Genomic DNA, 15,255 nt, shown 5'->3' with positions numbered 1-15,255 from the left:
TGGTAGAGTATCTTAGTATTTTGTTGAAATAGCTTACCTAGTGGGCAATAGGACAACCGTTTATTTGCGCCTAGATTGAAGTTATCACATCATCATTCTCAAAGAAGCAGTTAGAAGATAGTCAAAACCAATCTTTGTAGCTGTAAACTTCTCACGGTGCTTCACAGAAAAATTGTAGCTAGATGTGAGAACAATGATAATAAACTGTGTCATCAATATTTAGTAGACATAACTATAAAGATGATCACTATTTATAATGAACACTAGAGATATTCTTCTTCAGATTTACTGAGAGCACTCAACTGGTCTTAGATCTTTCACTTAGTAATAAAGCAGACAAAATTGTGATTGACTAAGTATTGAAAGAGCATCTTTTCATAAGTAATAATATAGAATTCTAAGAAAAGTTTCAAGATATGAGCAGATGAATCTGATTCATTCTTTGTAAAGTTTCTATTCTCTGACTCATTCTAAGACAGTCTTTATCTTTTTTTCTTATTAGATAACTATATTCATCATTAAGAAAGTTGGCATCTCTGAGACTTAACAGACATCAGACTTCAACTGCTCAGGCATATGTATTTTCAGTTGCTGGAGCTTTTTTCTTTTGGCAGTTGACATTTTCACCTCTCTCTCTCTCTCTTTCTCTCTCTCTCTCTCTCTCTGTCTCTCTGCTGTTGATATTCTGCAGTGAAGTCATAAGACTCTGTGAGTTCTGCAAGCATCTTGATTCATAGAAGTCTCTGCTGCTCTGTTAATGACATGATATTTTCACAGGACAAGATAGAAGTGCAACTTCATGAAAGATATCTGGAAAGTAATGAGATAAATTTTGAGGGCCAAGCAGAGAATGAGTATTCTCTTCTTAAATATTATTTAACTCAACCTGGGCAACTGTCACTTATCCAATTGGTGCCATGTCTCCGGATCACTCAACTCACCTACACTGGGTTAGCTCTCGCGCGACCATCACCCCCTATTCACCTACCCTCGCGCGCACTCACCAAATGTTTGAGTGACCATCAACCTTGGGGCGGCGATGCAAAATTGGCAGAAATGAGTATCTGCCAACGTTTAACGAGTGGTTTAAGTACGGCTGAGTGGACGGGAAGCCCTTTTTTCCACTCCCTGTGGTCGCATGTGCTGGAATACCAGTTTAAAGAGGGTTATCACCTCCAGATTGTGAAGTTGTTGGATTTTATTTAAACACTGCCCATGTGGCATCGCTGAGAATTACCCCATCCACCTCCAGCTCAGTTGCATCTACCTATGAGATCTGTTGTCGATCAAAAGCTCTGCCCTCTTTGAAAATTGAGGGTGATAGTTGTGATTGGGCGCAGGAAAGATTCCCCTTTTCAAAGCCAAAACTATTTCTCTGCGCATCCCTATCTCAACGGCTCCGACTGGTTTTGACGGTGATATGAGCAGGCCACTTGCAATGCACTTATTAATAAGAAGAAAATAAAATGGATTTTTTTTGTCATTTGTGTTATTAAGTAAATGATATTTGGTTAACTGAATTCTCAATCTGCAGTTTCAGCAGTTTTCACTGTGGACATCTGGCCCCCTGAGCTACAGAAAAGGAGATCAATTGAGAGTCATCCTCTCCAGTCACCAATCAAATTGTAAAAACAACGTAACATACCTACTTTTTATACACTTTATTTTCAAATAACCCATCGCAACCCCTCCGTACCCAGGCCACAAGTCTTACTTACTCGACAAAGCGCTAACACCAGGCAAATCCTTCCCCTCCAACAGCTCCAACGATGCCCCTCCACCAGTCGATACATGGCTCAACTTATCCTCAGCATGATACTTAGCCGCAACCGTCGCCGTATCCCCACCGCCAATAATGACAATCTTCCCCTTCTTCACAGCCTCGATACAGGCATTCAACATCGCCTTCGTTGAGCCTGCAAATTTGTCAAACTCAAACACCCCAGGCGGCCCATTCCACAGGATGGTCTTGGCCTCTGCAATCGCGTCCTCAAACAACTTGATACTCTTCTCCCCAAAGTCCAACCCCCACCACCCGTCCGGAATCCCTTCTTCATCCGTCTTATACTCCGAATTCGCATCCGCTGCGAACTTATCTGCAGTAACATGATCGACAGGAAAGACGATGTTGACATTATTCTTCTTGGCCTTGGTCACGATATCTAGAACGATCTTGCTGCCCGCCTCGTCGAACAGGCTGCTGCCAATCTTCACATTGTCCAGCACCTTCTTGAAGGTGTACGCCATCGCGCCGCAGATGATGAGCGTGTTGACCTTATCGAGTAAGTTGTCGATCAGCTGGATCTTATCGGATACCTTGGAGCCACCGAGGATGGCCAGGAACGGCCGTGTGGGGTTCTCGAGGGCTTTGGCAAAGTATTCTAGTTCCTTTTTAACGAGGAAACCTGCTGCCTTTTGAGGGAGGTTGATGCCGACCATGGAGCTGTGGGCTCGATGGGCCGTGCCGAAGGCGTCGTCTGCGATATTGTTAGCGAACGTATATTCTTCCCCGCCGTATATATATGTTTCTCACACTCTGTGTATGCAGATAGAAATGAAGGGAACCCTACTGATATAAATATCTCCCAATGTCGTCAACTGCTTCCGGAACTCCTCCACCTTGGCCTTATCAGCCTTCACTTTCTTCCCATTCTCATCCTTATAACTCCCTTCCTCTTCCGGATGGAACCGCAAATTCTCCAGCAGAATCACCTGGCCCCCACTGGCCTTATTCACAGTGTCCTCGACCTGCTTCCCAACACAGTCATCTGTGAAAACGACAGAGCAGCCCAGCAGCTTCTCCAGCTCTGGCACGACGGGTTTCAGGCTGAATTTGGGGTTTGGTTTGCCATCCGGCCGGCCCAGGTGGGACATCAGGACGACGGCTTTGGCGCCATGATCGATGGCGTATTTAATGGTGGGTACGGCGCCGACGATGCGTTGGTTGTTTGTGACGTTCTTGTTGTCGTCGAGGGGGACGTTGAAGTCGACCTATATCTCGATGTTGATTTATGGGAGTAGGTGATTAGCCTGGGTTGGTGTATTCATGGTTCGGTATAGTTCATAGAGAGGGGTAATGAGTGGTAACATACCCGGATCAACACCCTCTTGTCTTTGAGGTCGACGTCAGCAATGGATAGCTTGTTGGAGAGAGACATGGCGGCTGCAGAACTGCCTGTGGTATGACTGGTAAATTCAACTAGGTAAGAGTAAATTATTTAGTCAATTGGAATTAATGCTTCAGTTAAAGATATACTAGAGAGGGAGAGAACAACGAACCAGGAGTGAGGAAAGATAATTGATATGGGTAGGTGAGTATGTATCTTTAAAGAAAATAGGTTATTGTTGTATTTATATAAATAAATTGGAGGGGTTTACTGTCTTAGGGTGGGGTTTGTGGTTTCTTTCGGGTGGACTGATGTTGGGGATGAGGCAATTGAATTCTGGCCACATTTTTCAACCTGCTGGGAACAATTCGGGAGGCACGGAACCAGTTAACAGGGGTTTCTATAAGGAGGTTATCAGAATAATGAGTGAGGACTAGACAATGCTTTATAGCTGTTTTTGGGATTTGGATATTTATTTTCGTGCGCTGTATGAATCATATGTTGCTTTTAACTATGCACTAAACATCTAAAATCACTAGCTATTCCTATTTATTTACAGAGTAGATCACTCCCATAGAAACCAGTCGAAACGGATCCAACATTCCATCCGCTGCATCATTACCACCCCGCAAATAATGATCTGAAATCAACCTATCTTGACACAGAAAACATAAAGAGAGAAAGACCTAGGGAAGAAGTAGTTAAAAATACAACCCTGCTTCCGCAAACCTGCCTGGACTCCGGATGAAATGTCAACGTGAACAATCGATATCGTGTTGGAGACAGAAGAAAACCACCACCAATTTGAAATCAGGAAGAAGGTATGCAGCTGTGGCCCAAACAATTTGCACAAGTCGGTGGCGACAAATAAGCAATAAGCCAAATGACTCTATAGGTTGTGCTTCATCTAAAATCAACGCTTTTGGCAACAAATTGTCTTGTAAATTTGTTTTCCTTTTATTCCTCGTCAGCAGAGTTGGTCAGGGACAGGTATGCCGTCCAGGCTATTCCAACGGAAGATACAAATGGCTGTTAAAAGAGAAACCGGTTAGAGAGTGTGATATTCACAAGTAGAGATGGAGCAGGGGAAGAGAGCGTGGATACAAAAAGAGGAGCTTACAATCTGAAACTGGATAGGCATCACGCGGAAATTGAGAATCTGCACGGCAGGCCATAGCATGAAGTTCGCCTTCAGCGTCGGCGTGTACACATCCTGCAACTTGCGCACGATGGCTCGTCGGCCCCCCCCTTCCGCCACAGTCATGAAGGTAAAGAAGCACACAAGACCAACCGGCGCAAAAATCAACTGATCCATCGCCACCCTCTTCAACGCCGGCACAGTCGCATGCATCTTCGTAATCGGAAACGTCCGCGCCAGAAACCCAAACCACTGGAATTGGATCGGGGCCATGAAAAACCCATACGTCATGAAGCGGGTTAGCCGTTCAAAGTCAAACGGTGCTGGTGTGACGTGTCTGCCGTTGCCGTTGCCGTTGCTGTTGCCGTTGCCGCTGCTGTGGTAACTTAGCTCGCCAACGACGGGAGGCCTTTTTTTATGTAGGTCGTGTATTTCTATGGAGATTAGGTCGTTGTTTTGGGAGGTACGTTGGCGGCGTCGGGCGGCCATGCGTGTTCGTACGGCGGAGATGGATTGGGCCACTGTGTCTGCGATGCCGCCTAGTACCTGAGGAGATGGACAGGAAGGTGTTAGCGGACGGTATGGAATGAATGAAGATGGTAGATGGAGATGCTTACGGCATTGGTGACCATAGTGGTCAACACTGGATGCCCCGATATTGTCAGCTTAGACAGTTCATAAATTACAGTCCAACTGCTACCAGAATTGGGATATTACCTGGCTTCTCCGCATAGTAAGAGTTGAACTTGGCTGCCAGTCTCATGGTTATTGCCATTTCAACCAGGAAGATAATTGTGTGCAAGAGCGGCTAAATTCGATGTCGGGAGCGCAGTTGGCAAAGCAAATGGTTAGCCGTAGCTCAGGATGAAACTGTATCCGTTTTATGAAAGAAGAGAGAGAGGAGATGATCTCCTTGTGAAAACAAATTCTGTTTACCGGTTCCTTAAAAAATAAAATACTCACCACGCGACCATAAATATATCGACTATTCAAATCATCATGCACTTTCCGCCTAGCTGAGTCGAGCATGATGGAGAGGAGCTCAGTGATATTATAAAAAAAAAAAATTAAAAAAAAAAATTAAAAAAAAATTAAAAAAAGCCCCTAGTTTGTGTCGAGATATATAAAAATAGGAGAGTGGGGAAATGATGAAGCAGCGGGCAGAGACAGGAAAAAGATTTTCGTTTGATTCTACCAGGAATTGTCGAGATAATTACGACGATAGGATGGGATTGGGAAGACAGGATATGCTTTTTGTATGACGCAACGAAGCTGGGCGGGTAAGCTCTGAGTGGACCGGAGAGGTGGAAGTTGACCAGGCAGCAATAGACGGGCAATAAACGAGGTATGAGTGTGAGAAGTTGATAAGTAAGGGGTTTGATTTATGCTTGGTAGCTATGAAGGGATTTTGACGATGGCGATAGAGATTCTAGCGGTTGGATGGTGAGGTGGATGGTGAGGGTTTGGATTGAATTAAACCAGACCAAGTGTCTGACAAACAGCCCAACGTTGTGACAAACAATACTCTAAATATTTCAGTAAATAGAGCGGACAGCGCCCACAACCCTGATAGATATCTTCGATGTTTAAATACTATTGGATCAGGTATCCTTAATGGAAATGATGGTTGCTTGTATTTTCTTGAATAATCTTGTCTACAACAGATCTTTCGCGTGTTCTCCCGCGTTTAAATGTAGCTTGCAGATAGATCTAAATACAAATACGCGAAGCGATCAAAGCCACAACGCGCTCAAGCTTTTTTGGGGATATTTAACTTCTTGCAGAGGCACAACAGATTTGATAATAATACTCAGAAGTTCAACCAGGAGAACTCGAAAACTCTAATAAAACTTAATGGGTATAGATTTATCTAGGTACCGTAGCATGCATATACAGCACATGCATTACTGAACCTGTCGATCAAACGCTACAATATCTGGCAGGTCTCTTATATCCATCGTCTCATTCGTAGTCAAATCCACCAGCCTGACAGCTTCAACGTGCAACGCACCTGCAACCAGCGGAAGAAGCTTGAGCTCTGTCGAGTGGCATGTGCCAGGGAGAAGGGGGCTAGTTGTTGTCAGCTCAGTTAAGCTCATTATAAGTCAATGCCATTAAACATAAATAGGTAGCAGAGCAGGGGGGAAAAAAAGGCAAAACAGATGTTCCTCACCCAATTCTAACATCCGGACTCAAACATATCAACTCCGTTTCATACGGAATAGCACTTTTCTGCATCGCATACACAATATTCTCATCTGTCACCGCCTCCGCAATCAGCTGCTCATCCCTCCGACGACCCCCAGCACCAGATGCAGACGACGATGACGGCCTCGCAATATACCTGCGCACATCCACCCGCTTTCTCCGCGGGAGCGCAACCATGGCAAACTTTCTCTGTTTTTGTGAGCGGTTGACAATGAATACGTCCCATAGGAACGGCTTGCCGACTTCCACGCTCGTCGGGCCTGAGAATGAAATCGTCACGCCTAGCTCTGTCGTGAGGTAGGAGGAGGACGAAGGGGACCGTCGGTTCGTCATCGCCATTGCTGCTGCGGCGCTGCTGGAGTTGGTGTTAGTGGTGCGGCTGGGTGTGGGTGCTTCGCCGCTCTGGCTGGGGGTCATGGGGAGGCTGGCTGGGCGGTTACTTCGCTGGAGGGCTTGGCTGGGTGCGCCGTAGGTTGGGTTTAGGGGTATGGAGAAGTCGACGTTCGTGCGCCATTGCATGGATATTCGTGGTCGGCAGGTTTCGGAAACGAGGATTACCGCTGCCAGGGATATGTCTAGGGCGTAGAGGGATGCGGTGGTTGTTGAGGCGCCATACATGTCATGGTCTGGTGTGAGTTTATATATGAATGTTGTGTCGTCTCGTGGGCGGCAGGTTATTGGGGGCGCATAGCCACTGTCCATTGTCAGGCTTTTTACCTGGCCGTTGTAGAGGGTTAGATCTATCTTTTCTAGTATAACGTCGAAGTTTGTGAAGGGCGTGACTTCGAAGTCGAGGCTGGCGATTGTGGTTGGTTTGCTGGAGTATGTGTTCAGCCGCGAATATCGGATTCTCGCACTGGCAATGGGTATGATACGGATAGAGCGTTCTGTTACTTGTTGGACGCGATATGTTGATCTTTCTTCATGCGTAGCTGGGACCACTCGCAAAAGCCTTGAGGCGGGCATAAAGGGATGTGGATTGCTTCGCCCTTGGGAAGAAATGGCCGATAGAGACTGGAATACATTGACGGATCCCGGTACGCCGCTTGGGAGGTATTCATCTTCATGTTCTTGAGTCGATATATTGATCGGGCTCAGGATAGCAGATGCGTTAAACACAACAGATGGGTGCTGGAGACGAACTCGAGGGCGGCCTTCAGCAGCAAAAGGAAAACTATTAGTTCTAATATTCATACTATTTTCTTCATTCCTGGGCTCCATTTGGCGGCAACTGACTGAGAAACGTATCCAATTTCCAAATAACAAAGACATGGTTCTCCACATCCTCATCGCCCTCGACCTCATTGACAACCACCAGAGGATCTTCGCTCTCACTCACTGTGCCAGAGAATATAAGGTCCCTGATTTGTTGTGCGCCGCCATTGCGTTTGCTACCATCTTCAACATTAGTTCCGTTGACCGCAAAAGCCTCCAACTGGACCGTTAATCTCAGCAACTGGGCCTTCAACGCATGCTCTGAGCAGTTCACAAGGCGTAGAACGACGTATACGGGGAGGAGCTCATCTATTCAGTATATCTGAGAATAAGTAAGATTCTTGAGTCAATGTCTTTTGCCGTAGAGGGAGGGTTTGAATAGGACTGAGGAATACCAAAGAAGAGAAGGGAGCGCTGGCGGATTGTAGGTAGAAGGGATGAAGATTCGTCAATGTCTTCCTGGATTGAGGAATCCAGGGTCTCCTCCAAATTGATTTCGGAGACATAGGGTACTATTGTATCCAGCACTGCGCCACGCAGGAATTCCTCTGGGGCCATAGTTGTATTACGGTAGGTGTACGCAGAAACTATGCAGAGTTGGTGTATGAGATGGCACAGCACATACAATCATGGCAAAAACAGTTCGAGAGAACACAGCCCAAGTCAACGCCTGATCCAATTCTCCACTCACCCAATATTGAATTTTCAGGGCAGCTGTATCTGGGTGTATGAAAGCATCATTTTAACCGTGTAAGTCTTTATGCAGAATATTGAGGGGACGACTGTATTCTGAGTAACCAGTTAACTAGTTAGTTAGTTAGTTAACATGCAGAGGTAATGTTTAGTCAGCAGCAGTGACTGCAGCCAACCCGATCTCAGTCCGTTTTCTTAGCGGACTTCAACATCTGGAATTTTATATTCATGAACACAATTCATGCAGCTGAGGATAAATATTCCACAGATTAGATCGTGACTAGCAGGGCAGCGCGGGTTCAGGTCTCATCTATAGCTGCTCACCCATGTCGGCCATGAATGTCATCAATGGCATGCCAGCGCCTCCAGCGTTGTGGCAGGAAGCCAGGAATGCCGACGGTAGAGTCTATTACTATAATGTCCAGACCAAGGCTACCCAGTGGACAAAGCCACTGGAGCTGATGACTCCTGCAGAGGTGGGTTGGATATCATACTCCCGTATTAAATGGCTAATAACATCAGTTGCTGATGATGCACTCCTTGAACAGCGCGCTTTGGCAAATCAACCATGGAAAGAATATACCGCGCAGGGCGGGCGAAAGTATTGGTATAATACGGAGACCAAGCAGAGTTCATGGGAGATGCCTGATGTTTACAAAGCTGCACTTGCTCAGCAACCTCCTCAGCGACCTACACCTGCGTAAGTTCGGTTTGTTCGTTTTCGCCCGCAAGTTGCATCTCTAACTATTGCAAACTCTAGCGCCCCAACCTTCGTCGCTGGCGGTACCTCCTCATTTCCAACCTATCACCAGCATCGTGATCGTGACCGTGACCGTGATCGTGACCGTGACGACCATGATCGGAGCGCACCAGATCGACGTGGTGGGTTTGGCGCACCTGATACAAATGGTATGGTAGCCTCATCCGCCGTTAAAACCGAGCAGAACGAACCAGAATACGCCAGCTTCGAGGAGGCCGAGGCTGCATTTATGAAGCTGCTACGGCGCAGCAATGTCCAACCGGACTGGACATGGGAGCAGACAATCCGGTCGATTATCAAGGATCCTCAGTTCCGCGCCCTGAGAGACCCAAGGGACCGCAAGGCGGCTTTCGAGAAATATGCCGTTGAGGTTCGCATGCAGGAAAAGGATCGCGCCAAAGAGAGACTGGCTAAACTCCGCACAGATTTTGGTACGATGCTAAGAAGCCATCCGGAAATCAAACACTACTCACGATGGAAGACGATTCGACCCATCATCGAAGGGGAGACGATTTTTAGATCGACCAGTGATGAGAATGAGAGGAGGCAGCTTTTTGAGGAGTATGTTCTCGAGCTTAAGAAAGAGAATGCCGAAAAGGAAATTGCGGCACGGAAGGCGGCCAAGGAGGACCTTGCGGATATTCTGAAGGCCTTGGAACTGGAGCCGTATACCAGATGGGCAGAGGCGCAGGGGATTATCCAGTCGAATGAAAGGGTTAGGAATGATGATAAGTTCAAAGCCCTGACTAAATCGGATATTCTAACTGCTTTCGAAAACCATATCAAAACTCTTGAACGCAATTTCAATGATGCCCGTCAGCAGCAGAAGACTAACAAGGCGAGGAGGGAGCGCAAGAATAGAGATCAGTACATTGAGTTACTGCAGGAGTTGAGGAAGCAAGGGAACATCAAAGCTGGCAGCAAATGGATGAATATTCTTCCCTTAATACAGGATGATCCTCGATATATCACAATGCTCGGCCAACCAGGGTCTACGCCTTTGGATCTTTTCTGGGATATCGTGGAAGAGGAGGAGAGAGCTCTGAGAGGCCCGAGAAATGATGTGTTGGATGTTCTAGATGTAGGAACCCTTACTCGACGCCCATAATTTATCTTGTCTGCAGTCCAGCTCTAACATAAGACTAGGATAAACGATATGAGGTTACACCAAAGACTACATATGAAGAATTCAACGAAATCATGGCTACTGACCGACGCACCGCCGGAATCGACCGTGATACACTCCAACTCATCTTCGACCGCATCAAGGAAAAAGTCCTTCGCCGCACCGAAGACGAGAAACATGCTGCAGACCGCCACCAGCGCCGTGCCATCGACGCGCTCCGCTCCCGCATCAAACATCTCGACCCCCCAATCCGCGCCTCCGACACCTGGGACCAAGTAAAACCCCGCGTCGAGAAGTCAGAGGAATACCGCGCCCTTGACACGGACGACCTGCGCCGCACTGCCTTTGATAAAGTCATCCGCCGTCTGAAGGAGAAGGAAGAAGACGCTGAACGAGATCGTGACCGCGAAAGAGACCGTGAGCGCGACCGCGAGCGCACCAACAGCCGTCGTGATCATTATGATCGCTCTGACCGTGACCGTGAGCGCGATCACAATTATCGCAATGGTCACTTGTACCGAGGCGAGCGACGGGGGACAACAGCAAGCCGCCTCAGCCGCACGCCAGAGCCAGACGCCTACGAAGCGGACCGCCGCAAAGCGCAGGCTGATCGCGAGAGATCCTACCGGAAAGCCAGCGGGTTATCCCCCGCACCATCGCGCGAGCGTGAGCGTGATCGTGACCGGGGACGCGAGAGAGAGAGGGATCGCGACCGGGAGCGCGACCGAGATAGGCCCAGCAGCCGTCATTTGCTTAGCCATTATGAGCGTGACAGGCGTGAGAGGGAGGATGAGCGGGAGAGGCTGTATCGTTCCCGTGCGGATCCGAGGGGAAGTCGGGATGAGTTGGATTATGGTGGTGGGGGGAACGGGGAGACGGCTCGTAGTACTACGGGTACGGTTACGAGTGAGCGGAGGAAGAGGAGGGATAGTGAGACGGAGAGTGTGGGGACTCGAGGGGCGAAGAGGTATAGGAGGGATGGGGATGGGGGGAGGAGGGAGAAGGAGAGGGAGAGGTTGAGGGAGGGTGAGAAGACGCCGGAGAAGGTTGCAGACGTGGTGAGGGAGGAGAGAGCGGTTCATTCTGGCAGTGAGGAGGGGGAAATTGAGGAGGAGTGATTGTGGTGGTGTAGGTGTGGTGAGATGATGGTGATTGGCGTTCCAGGGACAGGGTAGTTTGAGTTGATGGAATATGAGGACTGATTTAGCTTTGTTTAGCTAGGTTATGGGATGTATTATTGCTTCTTCTAGGTAATATTTTATTTGTTGAAAGGGTCGAGGTACGGTGTGGGGATATTCACCTAGTCGCCGTGCGGTACCGTATTTGAACTTGTGCTTCCCGGGTTTATTTTGTCACGATCACTGCCCCATAATGAGGTAGGTTATTTTAAAACAAAACTTAGAGAACAAGCTCTACAATTCCCCACAATCCGAAAGAACAGGGGATGCCAAACATAACACGGATACCTTGTGAAAACCTTTGCATTTTTTACTTATGGCTCTACAGAGCATAAACATATCAAGTGAATGACGAAGGTTGAGATTAGATGTCCTTTTCATTGATATCTTTAACAATTTTGTTTTATATCAAGCAAAAGAATGGACATAAGCTGTTATATAACTAGTTTGAAGGCTGCCACAATGCCTTTTGAATCTTCAGTCGTCATCAGTGTCCGTGGCGGCTGAGGGAGCATTTCCCTTCCCAGAATCCACAACGCCATCCTACCGCGGAATGTTTCTGGTTTTTGGGCGGGTAAAGGGGATACCCTGATGTTTGAGCTTCAGAAACGTGGACAAAGGGATGGCTTTAAAAAGCAATGGAAGGAGAATATGGTAGGACAAGACGCCAAAGAAGTTGAAAAACAGCTTGAAATAGAAAACAAACCACGAGGGAAAATATAAATATTCGCATCGTGTTGCAAAGGGTGTAAAAAAAGACCAATGAGATAAAATTGGACCGCTTCTAGTAAACTAAGTGGGGCGGGGTATTGAGTGACAGCCAAGTTTTGTCGTCTTGTTTTATGTTGTTTGACCATTAACCTCCTGTGTAGCACATACCAGGTCCAGTCGAGTCCGTAAAAAAGGAAAACTTTTCATCAAATACGAGAAGTCGTTCATAATTTCGTTAAAGTCCATATTCCCAGTTCTACCCATTTATTTTTCCTGTACCGAAGCATGAAAATACGCCAACCCATTTTGTCAAGGGAATAAGTAAGTAACAAAATATTAAACTGAGATTGGCCTAAACAAATGCATTGGGCAATGAAAGGTAGGGGACGCGGCTTCGTAATCAGGAGGAGACGGACATGCATCGCACAGAGAATCTGGACAAAAGGCTGGAGAACGAACTGCCGTCCATGCCAACTTCCAGATCGTCCTCACCGTCGTCGTCGCCTCCAACCGATGAGTCTTCGTCAGAGAGACCCGCGGAGCTGCGTTTCCCCTTTCGGCCTCCAGCGCCTTTGCTAACGCCAGAAAATGCTAACACGTCAACGCCGTTTTTACTGAAGTGTCGTATACGATGGCGCCGGTTGTGGGGACCGTCACGGTCATGATCTCGTGGGACACCTTTTTCAACTCTCTTCTTCCAGGAAGAACTGTCGTTAGAATTGAAGTTAGTAAAATGCAAAAAAGACGTGGAAATCAAATGAAGTGCGTGAAGGTGTTGTTTGGAGTAGGAGATAGTTAAAACTTACGTAATTTCCACTCAACTTTTGTTCCTGGTCAAGCTGGCTCTGGTGCTTGTTAATTCGCGGGCGGTAGCTGTTTGGATCACGGCGGAATGTTACATCCAGATTTTTCAAGAACTTGTTGCATCCGGTCAAAAGAGACTCTGGAGTATTGGCTCGGGCATCCACGGATGGCTTGCCGTCAAAAACGATAACGCGGTCAGCAAGATAAGTTGCCATGATGAAGTCGTGTTCGACGATGAAAGCTGTCTTCTTGGTGTGCATGATGAAACGCTTGATGACTCGGGCAGCCACGATACGTTGTTCAGAATCCAGGTAGGCGCTAGGCTCATCGATCAAGTAGATATCTGCGGGAATACCGAGTGCGAGAACAATAGCGACACGCTGCAATTCACCACCAGAGAGGTTTTGGACTTCTTGGTCAATGAAGTCATCGAGCTTGAGTGGCTTGTAGACGTCAGTCTGGAATTGAGGGGACAGGAAAGCCGCCTTGATACGCTTGAAGAACAGTTGGCGCACGGTGCCTTGGAATTTGGGGGTGATTTTCTGCGGTTTCATGCTGATGTTCATTGGTGGAACAGTTGTGCGACCATCTGGCTTCTCTGCACCAGCAAGAAGTTTGCAGAATGTCGTTTTTCCAGTTCCGTTTTCACCCATCATGACAATGATTTCAGAATCGGTGAATTGACCGGGGGCGACAGAGAGATGGAAACCACCTAGAGTCTTCTCCATTTTCGGGTAGCTAAATGCTCTTCCCTTGTCGACCAAGAAATCATCTCCAGCTTCCGCGATCCGGAATGTAAGGGACTCTTCACGGAATCGCAAGTTCTCCGTGGGGATATGCCCATCCAAGAAAATGTTAATACCTTCACGAACGGAGGAAGGTAGGGTGACAACACCATATACAGCAGGGCGACCGTAGAGAACGCAAATGAAGTCAGACAGATAGTCAAGAACGGACAAATCGTGCTCAACTACAATGACATAATCATCTGGGCGTAGGAGTTCTCTGATGATACGGGCGGCGCTGAGACGCTGTTTGACATCCAGGTAGGATGACGGCTCGTCAAACATGTACCTAAACTTGAAGTGAGCTTCCTGTTGGAGATATACGAATAGAGGTGGGGCCTTACACATCAGCCTGCTGGACACAGACAAGGGCGATGGCGAATCTCTGCAACTCTCCTCCTGAAAGAAGCCCAACATCTCTATCCTTAACTTGATTGAGTTCTGTGGGATAACCTCATTAGTGGATGTGACGCGACAGATGAAAGAGATGACCACATACCAAGGACTTCCATAATATGGTCCATATTGTCCATCTGAGAGCGTGCTTTGATAAGGAGCTCCACCTCCTTAGTTGGACCCTTAACTGCCCTGGGAATCTGATCGACATACTGCGGCTTGACAACGGCCTTCAAATCGTCTTCAAGGACTTTCGTAAAGTAGTCTAGAGAAATTTCAGTTAACATTTGATTAAAAGGGAATGAAAAGGGATATTTCTTTTTTGTAGGGTCCTACTTTGTAATTCTGAGCCACGGAAGTACTTCAAGATCTCCTCCCAATCGGGGGGATTGTCATATCGGCCCAAGTTTGGTTTCAGCTTTCCACTGAGAATCTTGAGAGCAGTGCTCTTGCCAATACCGTTGGTCCCGACAAGACCCAAAACCTGTCCTGGCCGCGGCATAGGCAACCTGTGCAGTTTGAAACTATTTGCCGAGTATCGATGGGTGACCTGGGTCTCGAGGTTGGTGGGTAAATTGATGATATGGATGGCACCGAATGGGCATTTTTTTGGGCAGATACCGCATCCTATACATAGGCGTTCCGAAATGAAAGCAATCTTCGATTCAGGGGTGACTTCGATGCAGAGTTTGCCGGTGCGAACAACTGGGCATGACTTCTTGCACTCCTGACGGCATTTCTGAGGGGATATATTAGATAAGTGTTTAGAGCGGATAGACGAATGGAGGGATATGAAATACCTTGGGTTTGCACTGTATGAATCATAAAGTATATTGATTAGCAGAAGTTGTGATATTTATCCCAGATACCCTTCTCGGGTCAAAAATTGAGGGGAATGGTAGGTGCATTGCACACCTTGTCACTATTGACGATGGCAATTCTGGAGGACAATAGTCAGTAATTTTAATAAATAATGAAATAGACAGATATATTCTAACCTAGTCAATTTGTCAGACATGATGACGGTAGTGAATGTTTCGAGTGTGGTTTAGAGTCGAGGAATAAATATGGAGACGATGTTGTTCCTTCACCTGCTTCGACGTCGAGAGATATGCGCTGAAAACCGTCCAAAAT

At 47.1% G+C, this 15,255-nt stretch overlaps 5 protein-coding genes across 5 annotated transcripts; 1 reads left to right on the top strand and 4 right to left on the bottom strand.

Annotated features, from left to right (window-relative positions):
• Positions 1-1,710: 1,710 nt before the first annotated feature.
• Positions 1,711-3,158, bottom strand: PAAG_02869 (phosphoglycerate kinase; the record flags this gene model as incomplete). Its single annotated transcript, XM_002795347.2, has 3 exons — positions 1,711-2,477; positions 2,571-2,991; positions 3,093-3,158. The coding sequence occupies 3 exons, from the start codon at positions 3,156-3,158 to the stop codon at positions 1,711-1,713; spliced, it is 1,254 nt and encodes a 417-aa protein (XP_002795393.1).
• A 906-nt stretch (positions 3,159-4,064) lies between these two features.
• PAAG_02868 (hypothetical protein) lies at positions 4,065-5,274 on the bottom strand (the record flags this gene model as incomplete). Its single annotated transcript, XM_002795346.2, has 5 exons — positions 4,065-4,136; positions 4,228-4,791; positions 4,863-4,888; positions 4,963-5,053; positions 5,209-5,274. 5 exons carry the CDS (start codon positions 5,272-5,274, stop codon positions 4,065-4,067), a joined length of 819 nt encoding a protein of 272 aa, XP_002795392.1.
• Positions 5,275-6,149: 875 nt separating this feature from the next.
• PAAG_02867 (hypothetical protein) lies at positions 6,150-8,226 on the bottom strand (the record flags this gene model as incomplete). The annotated part of the gene is made up of 4 exons (XM_002795345.2): positions 6,150-6,315; positions 6,419-7,607; positions 7,690-7,977; positions 8,064-8,226. The coding sequence occupies 4 exons, from the start codon at positions 8,224-8,226 to the stop codon at positions 6,150-6,152; spliced, it is 1,806 nt and encodes a 601-aa protein (XP_002795391.1).
• Positions 8,227-8,687: 461 nt separating this feature from the next.
• PAAG_02866 (hypothetical protein) lies at positions 8,688-11,365 on the top strand (the record flags this gene model as incomplete). Its single annotated transcript, XM_002795344.2, has 4 exons — positions 8,688-8,837; positions 8,910-9,061; positions 9,122-10,202; positions 10,268-11,365. The coding sequence occupies 4 exons, from the start codon at positions 8,688-8,690 to the stop codon at positions 11,363-11,365; spliced, it is 2,481 nt and encodes an 826-aa protein (XP_002795390.2).
• A 1,171-nt stretch (positions 11,366-12,536) lies between these two features.
• PAAG_02865 (translation initiation factor RLI1) lies at positions 12,537-15,139 on the bottom strand (the record flags this gene model as incomplete). Its single annotated transcript, XM_015844777.1, has 6 exons — positions 12,537-12,830; positions 12,943-14,014; positions 14,070-14,166; positions 14,225-14,386; positions 14,458-14,933; positions 15,120-15,139. The coding sequence occupies 6 exons, from the start codon at positions 15,137-15,139 to the stop codon at positions 12,537-12,539; spliced, it is 2,121 nt and encodes a 706-aa protein (XP_015701855.1).
• Positions 15,140-15,255: the final 116 nt, after the last annotated feature.

This window comes from Paracoccidioides lutzii (assembly GCF_000150705.2).
Source record: "Paracoccidioides lutzii Pb01 unplaced genomic scaffold supercont2.6, whole genome shotgun sequence".
NCBI classification, from domain to species: Eukaryota; Fungi; Ascomycota; class Eurotiomycetes; order Onygenales; family Ajellomycetaceae; genus Paracoccidioides; species Paracoccidioides lutzii.
This window is presented reverse-complemented; position numbering and strand designations above follow the sequence as displayed.